We start from the raw sequence: 14,700 nt of genomic DNA on the forward strand, positions 1-14,700 counted from the left end.
CTTGGCAAACTGCGTATTCATTCTTGGATTTCCCGTGCAGCTTTAGTCACACCATACTCTCACCTGTGGAAAAGACACTACCACCAACTGGAAAAAATGCCAGGCTTTGGAAAAGACTGAAACTGAAGCCATCTCTAAGCCCCAGCATCTCAGGTGGTCTAAAAACCAGACTTCACCGTGAAGGTAAACAGGAAATCTGCTTCCTCCCCTTATGCATTGCCAGAATTGAGATTGTGATCCACAATGCAATTTTGCAGCCCAGACCAATGTTTCATTACCACAGTCAGTGTAATTTTATGCTGTAGCAAAGGGCTTTGAAGAAAGTTCAGTACTGTTCCTGTGTTTGCGAGCCCTTATATAAAACCCAGCCACAGAGGACTTGTCTATGCCTTCTGTAAAATACTGTCACGTTCACTCACAGTGCTGGCACTGAAATTTACTCCAGTATCAGTCATATTTAACTAGTGTAGAGTTCAGCCTACTCTCAGTAGTAGGTGCAAAATTCAATTCTACCGTGTTACAGCGGGCAAGGAATCTTACTCAGTTTCTGATCCGCTTGTACAGCTAAAGAGAAACTAAGAGCTTTCATTTACTTATTTTCATGTCAAAAGACTTCTTTGCCTTTACTGTTTACAAATCTAAATTTGCACAGTAAATAGTGCTGTAATAAACAGTCCTCAAAGATATGCATGAACATCTGCACAGTCATACTTGGGGTGGTCTTGTGGTGCATTCTAGGAATCTGTTTCCCTCACACTGAACGCTTATTTTAAGTCAAAATCCTGTAAACCAGGGATTTTCTGTAAGGAACAATTTGTTAATGATTGACCCTCTACAAATAAGATACCGACAATATTCTGTGACGAGCTCCGATTGTGCATAATAAATCCATCTGAGAAAGGTCAAAGAAAAAGTGTTTTTTTCGAATAAACAAAAGAGCAGGTGACATGCAGCTCGTAAACATTGTTAAAAGAACACAGAAGACAGTCTGCACTGTACCTCAGCCACAAGAAGCACTGAGTCATTTTTCCTATTTGTACCACATAGTCTCTGCTACAAAGATTACGTACAATGATTCTAAGCATTCTGATAGCGAATATATTTCACCTGATTTTTGAAAGTAGCTGCTCACCATTTAATTAAGGTTCTGTCCACACTAGAGAAATCTGCACTGGGTATAATTACCCCACTAATTTATCAGATGAATCATACTGGTACACATGCCATTATGTCACGGTGAGAAGCTAAGCAATTTTACCGGGGAAATTTTGTAGATATAAATCGAATCTGTACACCTAGTACACCTGAAATTCTTTTACTGCAGATAGATATGCTCAAAACACTCAACAAAAACAGAATTTTGTGACTAAGAATCTTGTGATTTGCATCCTTTATGTGGGTTGATCCATTCTTCCAGAATTTAACCTTCTATCCAACCTAATAAATTAAGTTCTATCCCTCCCTTTACTGTGGGCTAAACCTTAGTGGGCTGCTTTCTTATTGCTTTGTTTCATTTGCAATCATTTGCACATTATGAAAAATCTGCTGTGCTGATCTAACAGCACAGTCAAAAAACCAGCCCTGTATCCTCAAGGTAAAACATGGATCTATGTTCAGAAAAGTCTTCTCACCATTTCAGGACACAATGCAGCAGTCACTGTATTATATGAATATTATGTGTGTATTATACTTTCAATCAGAAGAGATATTAGAAGCACCACCCAAAGATGCTGACATCCACTATATAATCAGAGAGGAGTATAGGGACTTACCTCCCCTTGATGTGACAAAACCTGTTTAAATGGGGTAAGCAAGTAAGACAGCAGGTCAAAGGCATTTGGATTCGATGGGATGGTCCCGTAAGTGCTGTACCACAGCATCACGCCGAGAAGCTATGCAATCAATCAGAAAATACATAATCAGCATCTCTCATTATACAAACATTCATTTTAATTTCAAGCCTGCATAATTAACTAATTTAGTTCTCATTGATTTCATGTTGATCATCATTTTGCTTCAAGAAGTCAGGTATTTTCTAGGCTGTAGCTTAACAAGAATAAAAAGGCTGAAGGCTTAATGCTCAGCTACTATTAACTAATGAACATGACTGAGTGAGGCAATCTTACTCTGGTCTACACTAGCAAAAAGACTGCCCATGGCAGCCTGTACATCAAAAGAGTAACAGATTCCTCTGACTTCTGAACTTCCAGTATTATCACTTTTAGATCAAAACTGGTAATTCAGTGAACTTTATACATTATTAAAAGACTATTAAGGCCTATCTCATACTATGCAAAGCTCTCATAAACAGCACAGGCATCACTACAGACACACAAGAACATACACATGTCAAAACATTTAATTTGTACCATTTAAGGTTGCTGCATACACCACAGTTTACATAAAAGTGCCAAAGCACTGATGCTAGATTTACTGCCCTCATAGAGAGGCACACCCTCATCCCTGACCATGAAGGGCACTCTCCAACTTCAAAGGATACACTTCCCAATCCCCTTTTTAACAATCCACCTCACCTGTAGCACATATCAGCTACATTAACGGATTTGTTGGGAGACAGGTCATTTGGAAAAGGAGGCCTTTGCAGAGGGGCAGGGATCAGGATGGGAGTCTGGGACATCAAAAGACAGGGGCTGTTTGCAAAGCAAAGCTGTGAGAGGTGGCTGCAGAAATGAGAGGACTGCAGCTATGTCCATTGCTACACCTACAACGAATGAGGCGGAAACCTCCCAAGTCAACAAAGCTTAAAAGAAGGGTCCCAGCATTTCCGAGCAATGAAATCTGCCTTACCAGTATCTGCGAGAAGACAAACAGATACATGCTGTCTCGAGGCATTAATCCATTCCACCGGGCAGCCAAACCGAGCAGTGCTGTTTTCTGGGAGGTTTTTGGGGACTGCTCCTTCCTGTTCAGCTGTCCTTGCTGTCCTTCAGCTTCATCCAGCGACTCCATAACAGCTGGATTGGAAAGACCTTCACATGAAAACGACATGTGCAGGGAATGAATCGTATGTAACCCCGCAGCCACCGCGGAGGCTGCTGGGGCTTTTGTTTTCCTAGAGACGATGGTTACCTCTCAGTTCTGCATCAGTAAGTGCAGCTCAGGATTGTGAGCGTCACACTCTATTAGTGCAGCTGTATTCACCTGCCTTCGTCAGAAAAAAAGTGAGAGTGGGTGGATAAATTATTTTCCCTTTCTTTCCGGAGGTGCAGATTCTGGGCTTTGTTGCTAATAAATTCTCATTTACATCGCTGCACCTTTTCGGTTTTATTTTTTAAAAGGAACCATCTGTACTATCTCCTAGCTCCACACTTGCAGGCTACATGGTGGCAAAGAATCTATTTTGTCCCTTCCTGCCTCAATTTCTCTATTTCCTGTTATTTGTCTGCTTTGTCTAATTTGATTATAATTTCTGAGGTAGAGACTGTTTCATGTTACGTGTCTGAGCAGTGCTCCAAGGCTCTAGGTTTTGGCTGAGTGTCTTAAGGCACTAATAAAATGGACTTTATTCTAATAACCTACTTCTTGGATGAATTCATACTCAAGAGCTATTTAATAATGTTGTAATGCTATGCCATTCAGTGGAAATATGCACTGGAGTGATCAGTGCCTCAGTATTTTGAACGAGTATTTATAAGCTAAAAGGAGTGAAAGATCTGACCCATTTGACTTAAGTGCTACTGAGTTACATCTTTCTACAGGAGGGAAGCCCCAATGCTGCCGCCTTGAGCCTAAGCCAGTCACCTGAGCTGCAGGGAAAGGACACATCGTTGGCGCTTCCATGGATTGTGGAGATCAGGTTTCTTCAAAACATTCCTCTCACCAGACATTTCTCTAAATATCTCACAATAGTAACTCTAACTCAGATAAGCATTCATAAACCAGCCACAGCTCTAACTAGGGAAATAAAACACAGGATCCATGTACCAGCTGAGGGTCTGGCCATTGCTACAGTAACGATTCATGAAAATATCTCATTCTGATTTCTAAAATACAATAATGTGAGAGCAGACAGGGACGAGACCTTTATTGCCATCCTGTTCTTCCTCCCTTCACTGAAACGTTGCTTAGGACATCCATCCCTGCACAAGAGAACAAGATGTTTGGGAAATGCTGAAGGCCTCCTCTACAAGGTTCTCCATTCCCACTGCTGCCCAGCAACAGGAGGATCACCACTGTGTAATGACTGGGGAGACCCAGAAACACAGGAAGCAGCACCTGCAAGGTACTACCAGGTACTTCCCCAGGAGCTCAGGTTACTGGCTTCTCATTTTCAAAGTATCTCCAGCTGGGTAGTGGCCTCAGCAGGGTATGCTGGGTATAACTGGTTATGTGCAGCTATTCTCCTTGTCTTTATACAGTTATTCCTCAGGAAGCCTAGAGAACATGCATGTAGACAGACATACACCTGTGTACCCATGTATGTCATACCATAAGTATACGCTCAAATTAACTGACTATTTGCCAGGAAGGACTCAGTACAGTAATTTGCATAAACATCACTGAAATTTCATATTAAATACAGGTGAATAAAACATGGGAAAAAATTGAACTAAAGACGTATCTACAGCCCCAGCCTGTATTTCTCACAGCGGTAAAACTTCCTTCACTTTCATCTATGTATCTTTAATGCTAGGAGACAACCGCTTGAGAATAGCACTTTTTAAAGAAAAGCAGAGAGCTTCTGGACTACAGCTCAAGCGACCAGGGGAGCTCTACCTCTCTGTCCTTCGGGCTCCAGCCAGCCATCTACAGTCCATTGCAAAATCCCTCACGAAATAGAGAGCCCAGACCCAACCCTTGGTGTCCAGGGACACTGACCATATGCTTAATGCCTGACTCGTGCTACCATGCTACACAGAGCTGGACTCAGAGTTCTCTGGGAGGATACCAGAGTGGCCACATAAAGCAGCCACAGTCAAGGCTGCCTCAATACTTTCAATGCTGACCTCTGTTTTAGTTTTCTATACTATGCCAAAACTTAATGTTGAAGATTTTCAAGCTTTCAAACTGCTTTGTGTCTCACTGGATTTGCACAAGAATTGAGGAGAAAATCCTTGTTAACAGTTGCTATTTTTTTTCTGCGGTTTTTGTGGGATGTTTATGTTCTGTGTTTTGGAACAGGAATTTGAAATTTAGCAGGGACAGAATCTTTATGTCAGAAATTATTTTTGTAATCCATGCAAAAAGATACGCACCCGTGTCTGAGATATAAACCTTCAAAAATGCCTATTAACATATAGTTTATTATGGCTTGCTCTCTGAAGTCTCCAACCTTCTGTTTTCACTAAGCATGTTTTAAATTCTAGTTCTCCTTTATCACCATTAAATAATGCCCCTCTGCCCCTAAGAATGGCTAATGAACATCTTTACTGTTTTTTCCAAATCCTAATGACTTCCTTTCCTGGATACTCCTCCCACAAAGCTCAAGATAAGATACACACAGAGCAGACTAAAACTTCTCTGGAAAAACAACCAGATCAAGGAGCCAGAGAATACAGTTTTCAAGCTCAGTTTTCAACTATTTTTTGTAAGAAAGAATATTTCATAAGGGCTTTTAACTGACCAAAACCTCATTCACCTGCCTTATGCAGCAGATAAACAGAATTTCTTTGTTTCAAATCTGTATCAGCCTGCGATTTTTAGAATGCCGCCTCTATCTAGGATGGAAACACAATGCTGACTCTAATACAAGGACGTGAAAGCCACTTAACCACATGACTTCTGGAACAAAGACGTCAAAGTTAGGGGACCGCTCTGTGTCTGTAACCATGGGGATCTCTGCCTCTCCACAGCCCTGAAGACCAATTCCCAGTATTCCAGTGTTGTCTAGCAACAACTGTAGGAGTCACATTCTCCTTCTTACGACTGCCCTGCATGAAGGACAACAGACTACTTCCACTCTCAGTTATTTTCACTGCATAATGTAGAGATCTGCTCTATGGGCCTAAGAGCCCAGAACTCCAGCTCTGCTGAACTATACTGTTATCAACAGGTATTTTCACTACTACAGTAAAACACAACACGGGCAAGAACTACAACAATGGAGAACTGTCTGAATCCCTAAGTATAAAAGTATAGATTAAGAATCACGTCTCTGTCATACAAAGAAAGTGCCTTGGATTAACCAAAAGTCTACTCACAAAGTTGCCACTCCAAAACAAAAGATTAGATTTTAACAAACATAATGATGCCCACCCAGGGTTCTGTACTGATTTAACTCTGTCAGCTTTAAACAATACTTCAATTATCATTCACATTTCATCCTTCACGCTGGATTCTTTCAGCATACAGATCAGGTAAGAAGACATCAGGAAAGTTTCCCCGTGTCAAAGTCAGTGCAAAGATCTCGAGACAGCTGACAAGGGTAACTACATCCAGGAGCAGCCTCCTCTGCTAGTGATTTGACTGACAGTGAAATATAACATCCATGCGCTATCCTCCTGAATTCCTGAGTCATGCAGGTTGAGATTCAAGTTCCATGAGCACTTCTGCTTTGACACAGGACCATGCTCGCTAGAAAAACACCTTTGGCAGAAGAATTAAAAGGTCGCTGACATCTGTAGCACCCGTACAGCTTCTTAAAGTAACTTGAAATTTCAAAACAGCACTGTGAACTTAGTTTCATGCTTGTTGTTCAGGGAGAGGAACTTTCTGGATCAAGCCAGTGATCCATGCATCCTGTATTCTTTCCTTAAACACAGCCACCAGTACAAGCTGCCAGAAAGAAATGGCACAGCTTCGGTATGGAATAATCTATACAGAGAAACACCTTTGTGTCCACTCACAAGGTAACAGCTGGCTTCCATAACCCAGAGAGTGCCCATTTTAAACCCCCTTCACCTTCATCTTTCTTTTCTGACTTATATGGGTACAAAAAAGGCCCCATAAAATGGAACAATATCTAGATACACTCTCAAAAAACATGTGCTTAGAGGACTAGACTTAAACAAAACGCTATAAGGCACTGTAGTAACGATATGTCAGCAATGCCTCGCAGTAACAAACATGCCATGATCCAGTCAAACGCTGCTGTCGGCAAGCCATCAGCAGCTCTGTACCTCAACTGATTCATACTTAAAGCCTTCAAAGAAAAACAAAACAAAAACAAGCCCCCAGGACCACATATGCTGGCTGTATTTCCTAATGAAGTGAGCACTTTAAAAGGAACTTGTGTCCTCTCTTGTGCCTGGGTGCTAATGCTCAAGGAATTGACACAGCTCAGTCGGCAGACTTAATTGAACAACGTATATTTGAGATGAAAGGAGACTTATTCCTTACCAAAAGGATTTTTACAATAGAAATAAAATTAACCCAGCAATGAAAAGATAGTGCTTATACAGTTATAAGACTTTTACTTATATCCATCACCCTATGCCTGTGGGAATTATGCTTCCGGGGAACTGGGTAGTACTGCCTTTTCACTGGGAAATACACATGTTGTTAATAGTGACTGCTGCCTCATTCATGGTGGGAACACCTGCCAGACACAGAAGACAGGAGGGAAAAAATGGGCCTCATCTGTCCTGCCAACTCTCAAGCTGCAGCAGTCAACACACCACAGCAGCTCAGCTGCATTGTCCCATATTTGGTTTATGTGTGTGGAGATCCACAGCCCTCTGAACCTGTCTATATCTTCATGATGGCTTTGCATGACAAGAACTTACTTTCTGGAAGGGACCACAGCATGGACACATTGCCAAGTATGAACAGGCCAGCAATACTTCACATCCATCAAGATGGCCAACACTTCACTCCATAAATAGTCCATACATCTTCAGATACCAAAATGCAACTGCCCATTGAAACCACTGTCTCTGATTTCCATCTAACTACTAGGGAGGCCTGATATCGATTGAAGAACAGAGGATGAATATGTACTACCGACACGGATCTGCAAATCAACTCCTTATTTTCACAGGCACTCAAACCGCATATGCGGGACACAACCCTGGCACTGTACTTCACCTGTCTGGTCAAGACCTTGTTAAATCCGCAGGTCATGAGACACGCTGAGGGCAGGCAAGTCCAGATGCTGGCAAGACACATCAAAGCTGAATGAGCTGCCTCAGAGAGCGCAGGAACAAGAGGCAGCTTGTGCTGGAGGGTAAAAAGACAGCTCATCTAATCAAAAAATGGAGGTTTAGGAGAAAGGTATTGGCTGAGAAGACATTCTCTCTTTTTGCTTGCCCCTACAATATTGAGAGGGTTGGAAACAGAATAATTAGCTTTTGGACCAATCTTTCTTTTGCACTGCACTGGTATGGGAGGAAGTAGGTAAGAGGAAGGGGACCTCTCATACTTGCATGGCAAACACAACTGCACACTTACATTCCTCTCTGTGCTGGAAAAACTGGGTCACTATTCTGTAACTCAGGAATTCTTAATGAACTTCTTTATAACCAGCCAATCTCAGACATTAAGAAGCTAAACATAAAGACAGAAGCCGCATCATTACTGTTTACAGATGGATAAAATCTCCTAGGATTTTAGGACCTAGGAAAGACCATTTTTTCTCAATGCTCTCTGTGCTCCTAACTCATCTGACAAGATATGTTAAAACTTACACTGAGGGTCTAATGAGCTGTGTTGGAAATAGTATTCCCTGCTTTCAACACCTGCTGTAATCCTAAGAATGCCAGCAGTGCTAATCCTAACAATCTCTTTTGCTCTGGCTCCACCTTTTTTTTTTTTTTTTTTCCCTCCCCGGTTTGGTTTTGATTTTTTTTTTTTACCTTCCCAGTTGTGATATCGTACTGATGACTACTACTTGATCCCTGATCTCTTCTGTTTACAAGAGTTTGATACATTCACCTTTTCCAAATGCCTGAATAAAACACTGATTGGGAGGAGAGCAGCTAGTCCCTAAAAGCATCCAGATTAAGAGCTGCAAAGGAAAATATTCCCAAACGTACCTAGCCTACAGCTATCTGCTACTGCCGGACTGGAGATAGAAAGGATCTACAATTGCCTCAATACTAACAATTCCTCTCTGAAAAAAGTCCAAGTTTAGCTGCCAAGAACTTGTGGTTGGTAGCTCTTGCACTCGTGATGCAAAATCACACAGAGGGCTACTTCAGAAGATACTACACAGCATAACTCAAACACTAGCAACAACAACCCAGAGAGATCCACATATCCCACTAAGTTTTCCACTAAACACTGCAAGGTCCCAAAGCAATTCTAAAATCATTTTAGTATCTAACTGGAAGCCCATTAGATTCACCAAAGGTCCCTTGTAGGACTTAGAAAAGACACTGCAACGGCCTTTCCCTAATACTGCATGAGGAAAAGGTTAATTTACTCTTGTGTGACAGAGGACAACCAAACAGACCATCATTTTCCTTTGCACTCACTTGCCCATGCATGGCAGCTGGCACACTTAAAAAGCCAGCAGGCTCATTCTGAGAAAGGCTAATGTTCTCCATGGAATTCCTGAAACAACAGTGCAGAGATGGAAATGGGTGTCACGTACTACACAGGAAAAGCTTTGGAGACTTGTACTTTTCAAGCTCAGCTGGTAAAGTCTGGTTGCTGTTCAAGCCAAACTCTGATTACCAAATGGCAAGACACATTAAAAGAAAAAGGAAATGAAGAGGAAAGTCTGGAGAAAATCTGTGACCAAGCCAGGCAATAAACTGAGGTTCTACATCTTCCTAGTCCAATGCTCCTCCTCTTTCATTAGCCACATTTTTAAACGAACTTGGAGAAGAAACTTCCTCCTCAACTAGAAATAAGTTCTGCTGAAAATAACGTGCAGCCCCTTCTCCCTGCTGGTGGGCTGCACAGCTCCACCCATAAATGGCCTATTCTCATCTCTGAGGGAACAGCAATCTGATGCCAGAGTGTGCGAGAAGAATAGTTGCCTTTCCACTCAGCAGCTCCCGGCTGAACTGCTGAGTCACACATTTTCTCTGCATTCATTTTCACACTGCTCCCACTCAGTCCAACTGCCACTTCATCTGGGATGGGTGGGAGGAGAGAAAAAGAGGTGAAGTCAGAAAAAATGTTCATGTTCACCAGCACCATTATTATGACACTGCAGGGTCACATATAAAAGCAAGCCTGCAAGCTGCTAGAGAGGGACAGGGAAGAGAAATACCAGATTGCAAGACAAACTACCTCCCCCTTGCCTTCAACAAGAGGAGTCTGACCAGTGAACAAGTTGGAAACCTCATCTGATTCCCAAACAGTCACTGGTGCTATGTGCTTGCTGATATGTTCTGCAAATTGCAGGCTTCAGACTAGGGCTTGAGGTTTTCCCTCTTTCCTGTGATTTGGAAGAGTTTTCAAGCTGCTATGATTTTTTTCAAGAGTCCAACAAAGTACTGCATAGTAACTGGCAGCCACAGGGAAGTGCCACAATGATAAGTGCCAATACCATCTGCATGGATTCCAGTTCCTAACAGCATCTTCAGATGAGTTGCTGCAGTGGAAATGTCCACCAGTCCCAACTTCCATCATTCAGGAAGATGAAGAGAAAAATCTCAGCCATTTTCCTGTAGCCTCCATAAAGGCCAAGAGTAATAGGAGCCAACATCTCCTACTACCTGTTAAATTCTTATGTAGAAAAGAGACTTATCAGTGGTGGGATACATGTTTATCATGGTAATAGAGGATCCAGACTGCTATTAGGTTGGGCTGTGCATATAGAAACATACATTTAATTAAATTATCAAGGTAGTAATTTTCTGTAATTAGATTTCTAGACAGTACAGTTCATAGCTCATGAAAAAAAAAGGTCCAGAAGCTTCCTAGTTTATTAAATCTGAACTTACTATTAAATCTGAAACTGCTTTCAGACTAAAGCAGCATAACCGTGAACAATTTTCAGACCATTTCTTACCTACTGCTACTGTTAGTTCCTAACAAGTCCTCAGTTTTTGCACTGAACACTAAGGGCCTTGCTTCTAAGTAATTCTTCTGGTGCAAATCAGTTAAAAAATGTACTTGTGCTCTACAGGCCTGAAGAGAAAAAGACAAAACTCAGTCTCAGAAGAGTTTAATGAAACCTCATTAACATGCCTTTCTATATGAACTTCCACTCCCCATCCCCTAGAGTGGTTCATTATCGTGTTGCTCAAGAAACAGTTCATAACAAAAATATAGTAACTGCAGAGGAAAAGAAATATAGGAAAGAGAAAAGCAAAACTCAAAACGTTTTCCAATTTCCCTGCCTGCAGTTTTTTTGTTCCAAATAATCAGAAGAAATTGCAAAAAAACACTTTTACAGGACAGGACTCTGTCTATGAAGCCATCCCTGAAGAGAGAAGGATGTATCTGCCACCATAGACTTTGTTTCACTGAAGGGTGACACTGGAAGACTTAATTCGAACTGTCAAACTCTTCCTTCCTGGAAGAAATCAGATGCTCAAGACAGCATCCCTCCCAGACCTGGAGCTCTACATGGCGCTATCGGTTGCTTAATATAACCAGGCCATCTAATAAGAGAGAAAGTAACTTATCTGATCATCTCACCAAACCTCTAGTCTGTAATAATTCGCACGAAACAGAGCTGCAAAGGCGAAGCGGCTCACAATACACTTGGCTGATACCACTCTAAAGCAGGCATAAAGCCTCGCTGACATGTGAGCAAGAAGAAAACAAAATCACTGGGCTCTTTGTTCTAGAAAGACTGGCCACCCTATTCAGCAAAGATGAACCCCCAGGAGCCATGGGAAGCGGTGAGGGACTGCCGGATAAAGCACCCACATGGGAAGCGTATGAGAGCTACAGTACCAGCTGCTGGGGTCCGGTTCTCCTCCCACACTTGTTATAAACTGCTCTTTCTCTACTAATTATAGGGGAGCTGCTCTTAATTTCCAAGGCAAGATCAGTTATGCCCCTGTCCACATATAAATTGTACTCCTGTTACTAAATCAAATACTCAAGATGTTTATTCTCAATGGCTCTGCAAACGCTCACAGGTCTTAAACACCGGATGTGCTGTTAAGCACTGTCCGTTTCCCTTGTCCTGTGAAACATGACAAGTTAAAGGACAGGCCGTGTCTGACGGCAGCTAGAGGCCCTAGAGCAGCTGGCTTCAAAACGATTAAAGTATTAAATATGGTGTCAAATTACAGCTTGTAAGTGAACATAGACCCTCAGCGGGCAGAGACAGTGACTATTCACTTCTATCACACCCACACATAATTAGCATTTGCCATCTTTCAATCAGGGCTCTATTCAAAGCTTCTTTTGTTTTTTGCATTAACAATTAGATGCAATTTTCTTTTTAATTAACATTATTAATAAAGAATACAATTTTTTGTTATGCTTTGTTCTTCAGTGAAAGTTTTCAAGTGTCTGCTGATAATTTGAGAGGTGCTTTGAGCTTTTGTAAACAGACTGCAAATTGACTTTCACTGGTGTTGCTTGTCCAAAATTATTCCCAGCCTGCAAACGCCCTTCAACACTGAGAACAGAAGCCCACAAAGCAGCTCTGCAGTCCCACGGTTGAAGAGCTATGGCTCTGACTGCTCATGAATCAGCCAGGAGGAACCGTCACCACCACAATGGTGCAGTCTGAGATGTACAGGGTTGAATCCTCTTTCCAAAACAGGATAACCAACTCTCTCATCCCAAAACCTAAATTATAATTTTTGAGCCTTTAACTACAGAGTATACTTAAATGTGCATGAACGCATAATCGAAAAATAGCAGCAACAATTTTAAACCAGTCAAACGGCCTCTGCAATCAAGAGTGAATCTGACAATTAAAAGCAACGAGCACATTCTGGTTTCACACGTCTTTGAAAGTATTTACTATTCATACTACTGTCATCTGAATTGGCATTAGTAGACTTGTATCACTTGGCAAAAAGCATATTTATTCTAATCAATGAATAACTTCTACAGTTCTAATGTTAGGGCCATTGTCTGTTTCTAGATTCTCTTCAGTGACTTACGAGCCTGGTGTCCTGTAGGTATTAAAGCTGCTTTCTGCTCCGGTGAACGAGAGGGTTTGCACTGTGAAGCAGATGGGTGATAGGCTGGCTTCCTGCCAGGTACAAATGTGAACATTTTGATGCCATTCACTTGGGGATAGCCTGCCTTACTAAGTGATTAAAATCTTATGCCCTGGAGCCTTCAGCAAAAACATTTAGGAAAGCCACTATCACATTCAACATTTATTTCAAAGACATTCTCTTTCCTGAGCAAAGTAAATTACATCAAGACCAGTCTCAACAATCATCTTCAGCCACAAACCTGATACATGCCTCAAGGGTACTATCCCAAGTATAAGCATTTCACTTTTTTTCACGCATTTAAAAAGGCTGTGCCTGCACCGCTTGGCTTCCTCAGGAAGCAATGGAATCATTCAGATACTGCAATGCTGGCTCCAGGATAAGCACTTGTACAGATAAGGGTGTGGACATCTAGAAACAAGATGTCCACAACCAATTTTATCTCTGTACCAGAGTGCTATTTCCACTCAGGGCTACTCTATTACGGGCCCAAATGCAAGGGCTGCACAACTAAACAGCACTGCTTCCAGCTCAGCACTCTGCCACCTCTGTAACTGCAGTCCCTTCGTGTTAGGGGCAGGCTTAGATTATCCCAGTGTGGGAAGTCTAACAGTCTCACTAATCTCTCCTAGCTAACCACATAGCAGCATGAAAAGGGAACAGTGAATGCAGGTGGTGGTGACAGTCCACTTTGTTTACTTTTGTCTAGTCTATATGGGTTCCCATACTGCGCTCAGCAACATGCATACACAGCCTTAAGCAGTGAACTCAAAACACAGAACAGCTTGCCTTCTCATCAGCTTCCCAGGGAGGGAACATGCACAGGGTGGTGTTTTGTCTAGATAGATAAGCAGACACACTCGAGTTGTTACGGATCTATGTCAGAGAAGGTGAGACCGAAAAAGCACAGGCCGATGATGAGCTTCACAATTATTCTGGGTGGATTTTGCACCACTTGCCTGCAGTCATGAGCTTCACTCTGCAAAACAATCCAAAGAAACAAACCTGTCATAGACACACATGTCTAAAGGCTCTGGTTGATCTGAGGTGACATCGTACCTCACACCACAGAGCCTCATGCTGAGTTACCTTAGCAAGAGCTGACTTTAATTAGCAGGTCTTCAAGGTGGTAAGCGAAGTCCTGCGGAGTCACCATTTTGGATCCTGCATCAACTTAGCATTTCTACTTCTAGCTCCAGGGCCAGCTTGGTATCAGCTAGCCTAGGATTTTCATTCTGTACTCCAGTAAACAATGCAGAAATGTCCTTCAATACCTCAGACTGAGACCATTCTCGAGGGGACTCGAATATGACATGATGTTCCAAGGAAGCAGGTGTGCTGCGTTTGTGAGAGGCACAGGCACCAAGGAGGTATGCTTAAAACCTCCCTTTGCTACAGGCATAGAAGATCTCACAGAAGGATGAAAATTTTACCTCATCTATGCAACACAAATTTGAGCTATTAAAAAACATTGTTTTCCCAGGCTTTATTAAAGCATTTCTTCCTTTTCAGGACTCCTGATTTTCATATCACCACAAAAGCACCAAACATATCCTTACAGACTCTAGCTGCCCCACTGTTCTGTCTCCATGTTGAAACACTGCCATGTACACATTTTGAAATACAGGTAGTCGATGGCCTTCCATAGCGCATTCCTTATGAAGTGTGGGTGACAGAATGGGTCAATGGGAAGCCAGATTTCATCCACACAGCT

The 14,700-nt window shown here is 42.1% G+C and overlaps 1 protein-coding gene across 1 annotated transcript in view; it reads right to left on the bottom strand.

Annotated features, from left to right (window-relative positions):
* The window catches only part of PTPN5 (protein tyrosine phosphatase, non-receptor type 5 (striatum-enriched)), a 75,381-nt gene that overhangs the window by 32,312 nt on the left and 28,369 nt on the right, over nucleotides 1-14,700 (bottom strand). The window contains exons 2-3 of the mRNA XM_010131526.1: nucleotides 2,809-2,990; nucleotides 1,773-1,892 (exon numbers count right to left, since the gene is read on the bottom strand). Of these exons, the coding sequence (XP_010129828.1) occupies nucleotides 1,773-1,892; nucleotides 2,809-2,970 (282 nt within the window). The 5' untranslated portion in view covers nucleotides 2,971-2,990. The remainder of the gene's footprint in view (nucleotides 1-1,772; nucleotides 1,893-2,808; nucleotides 2,991-14,700) is intronic.

The sequence above is a fragment of the Buceros rhinoceros genome, unplaced genomic scaffold (assembly GCF_000710305.1).
Source record: "Buceros rhinoceros silvestris isolate BGI_N320 unplaced genomic scaffold, ASM71030v1 scaffold12662, whole genome shotgun sequence".
Taxonomy (NCBI): Eukaryota; Metazoa; Chordata; class Aves; order Bucerotiformes; family Bucerotidae; genus Buceros; species Buceros rhinoceros.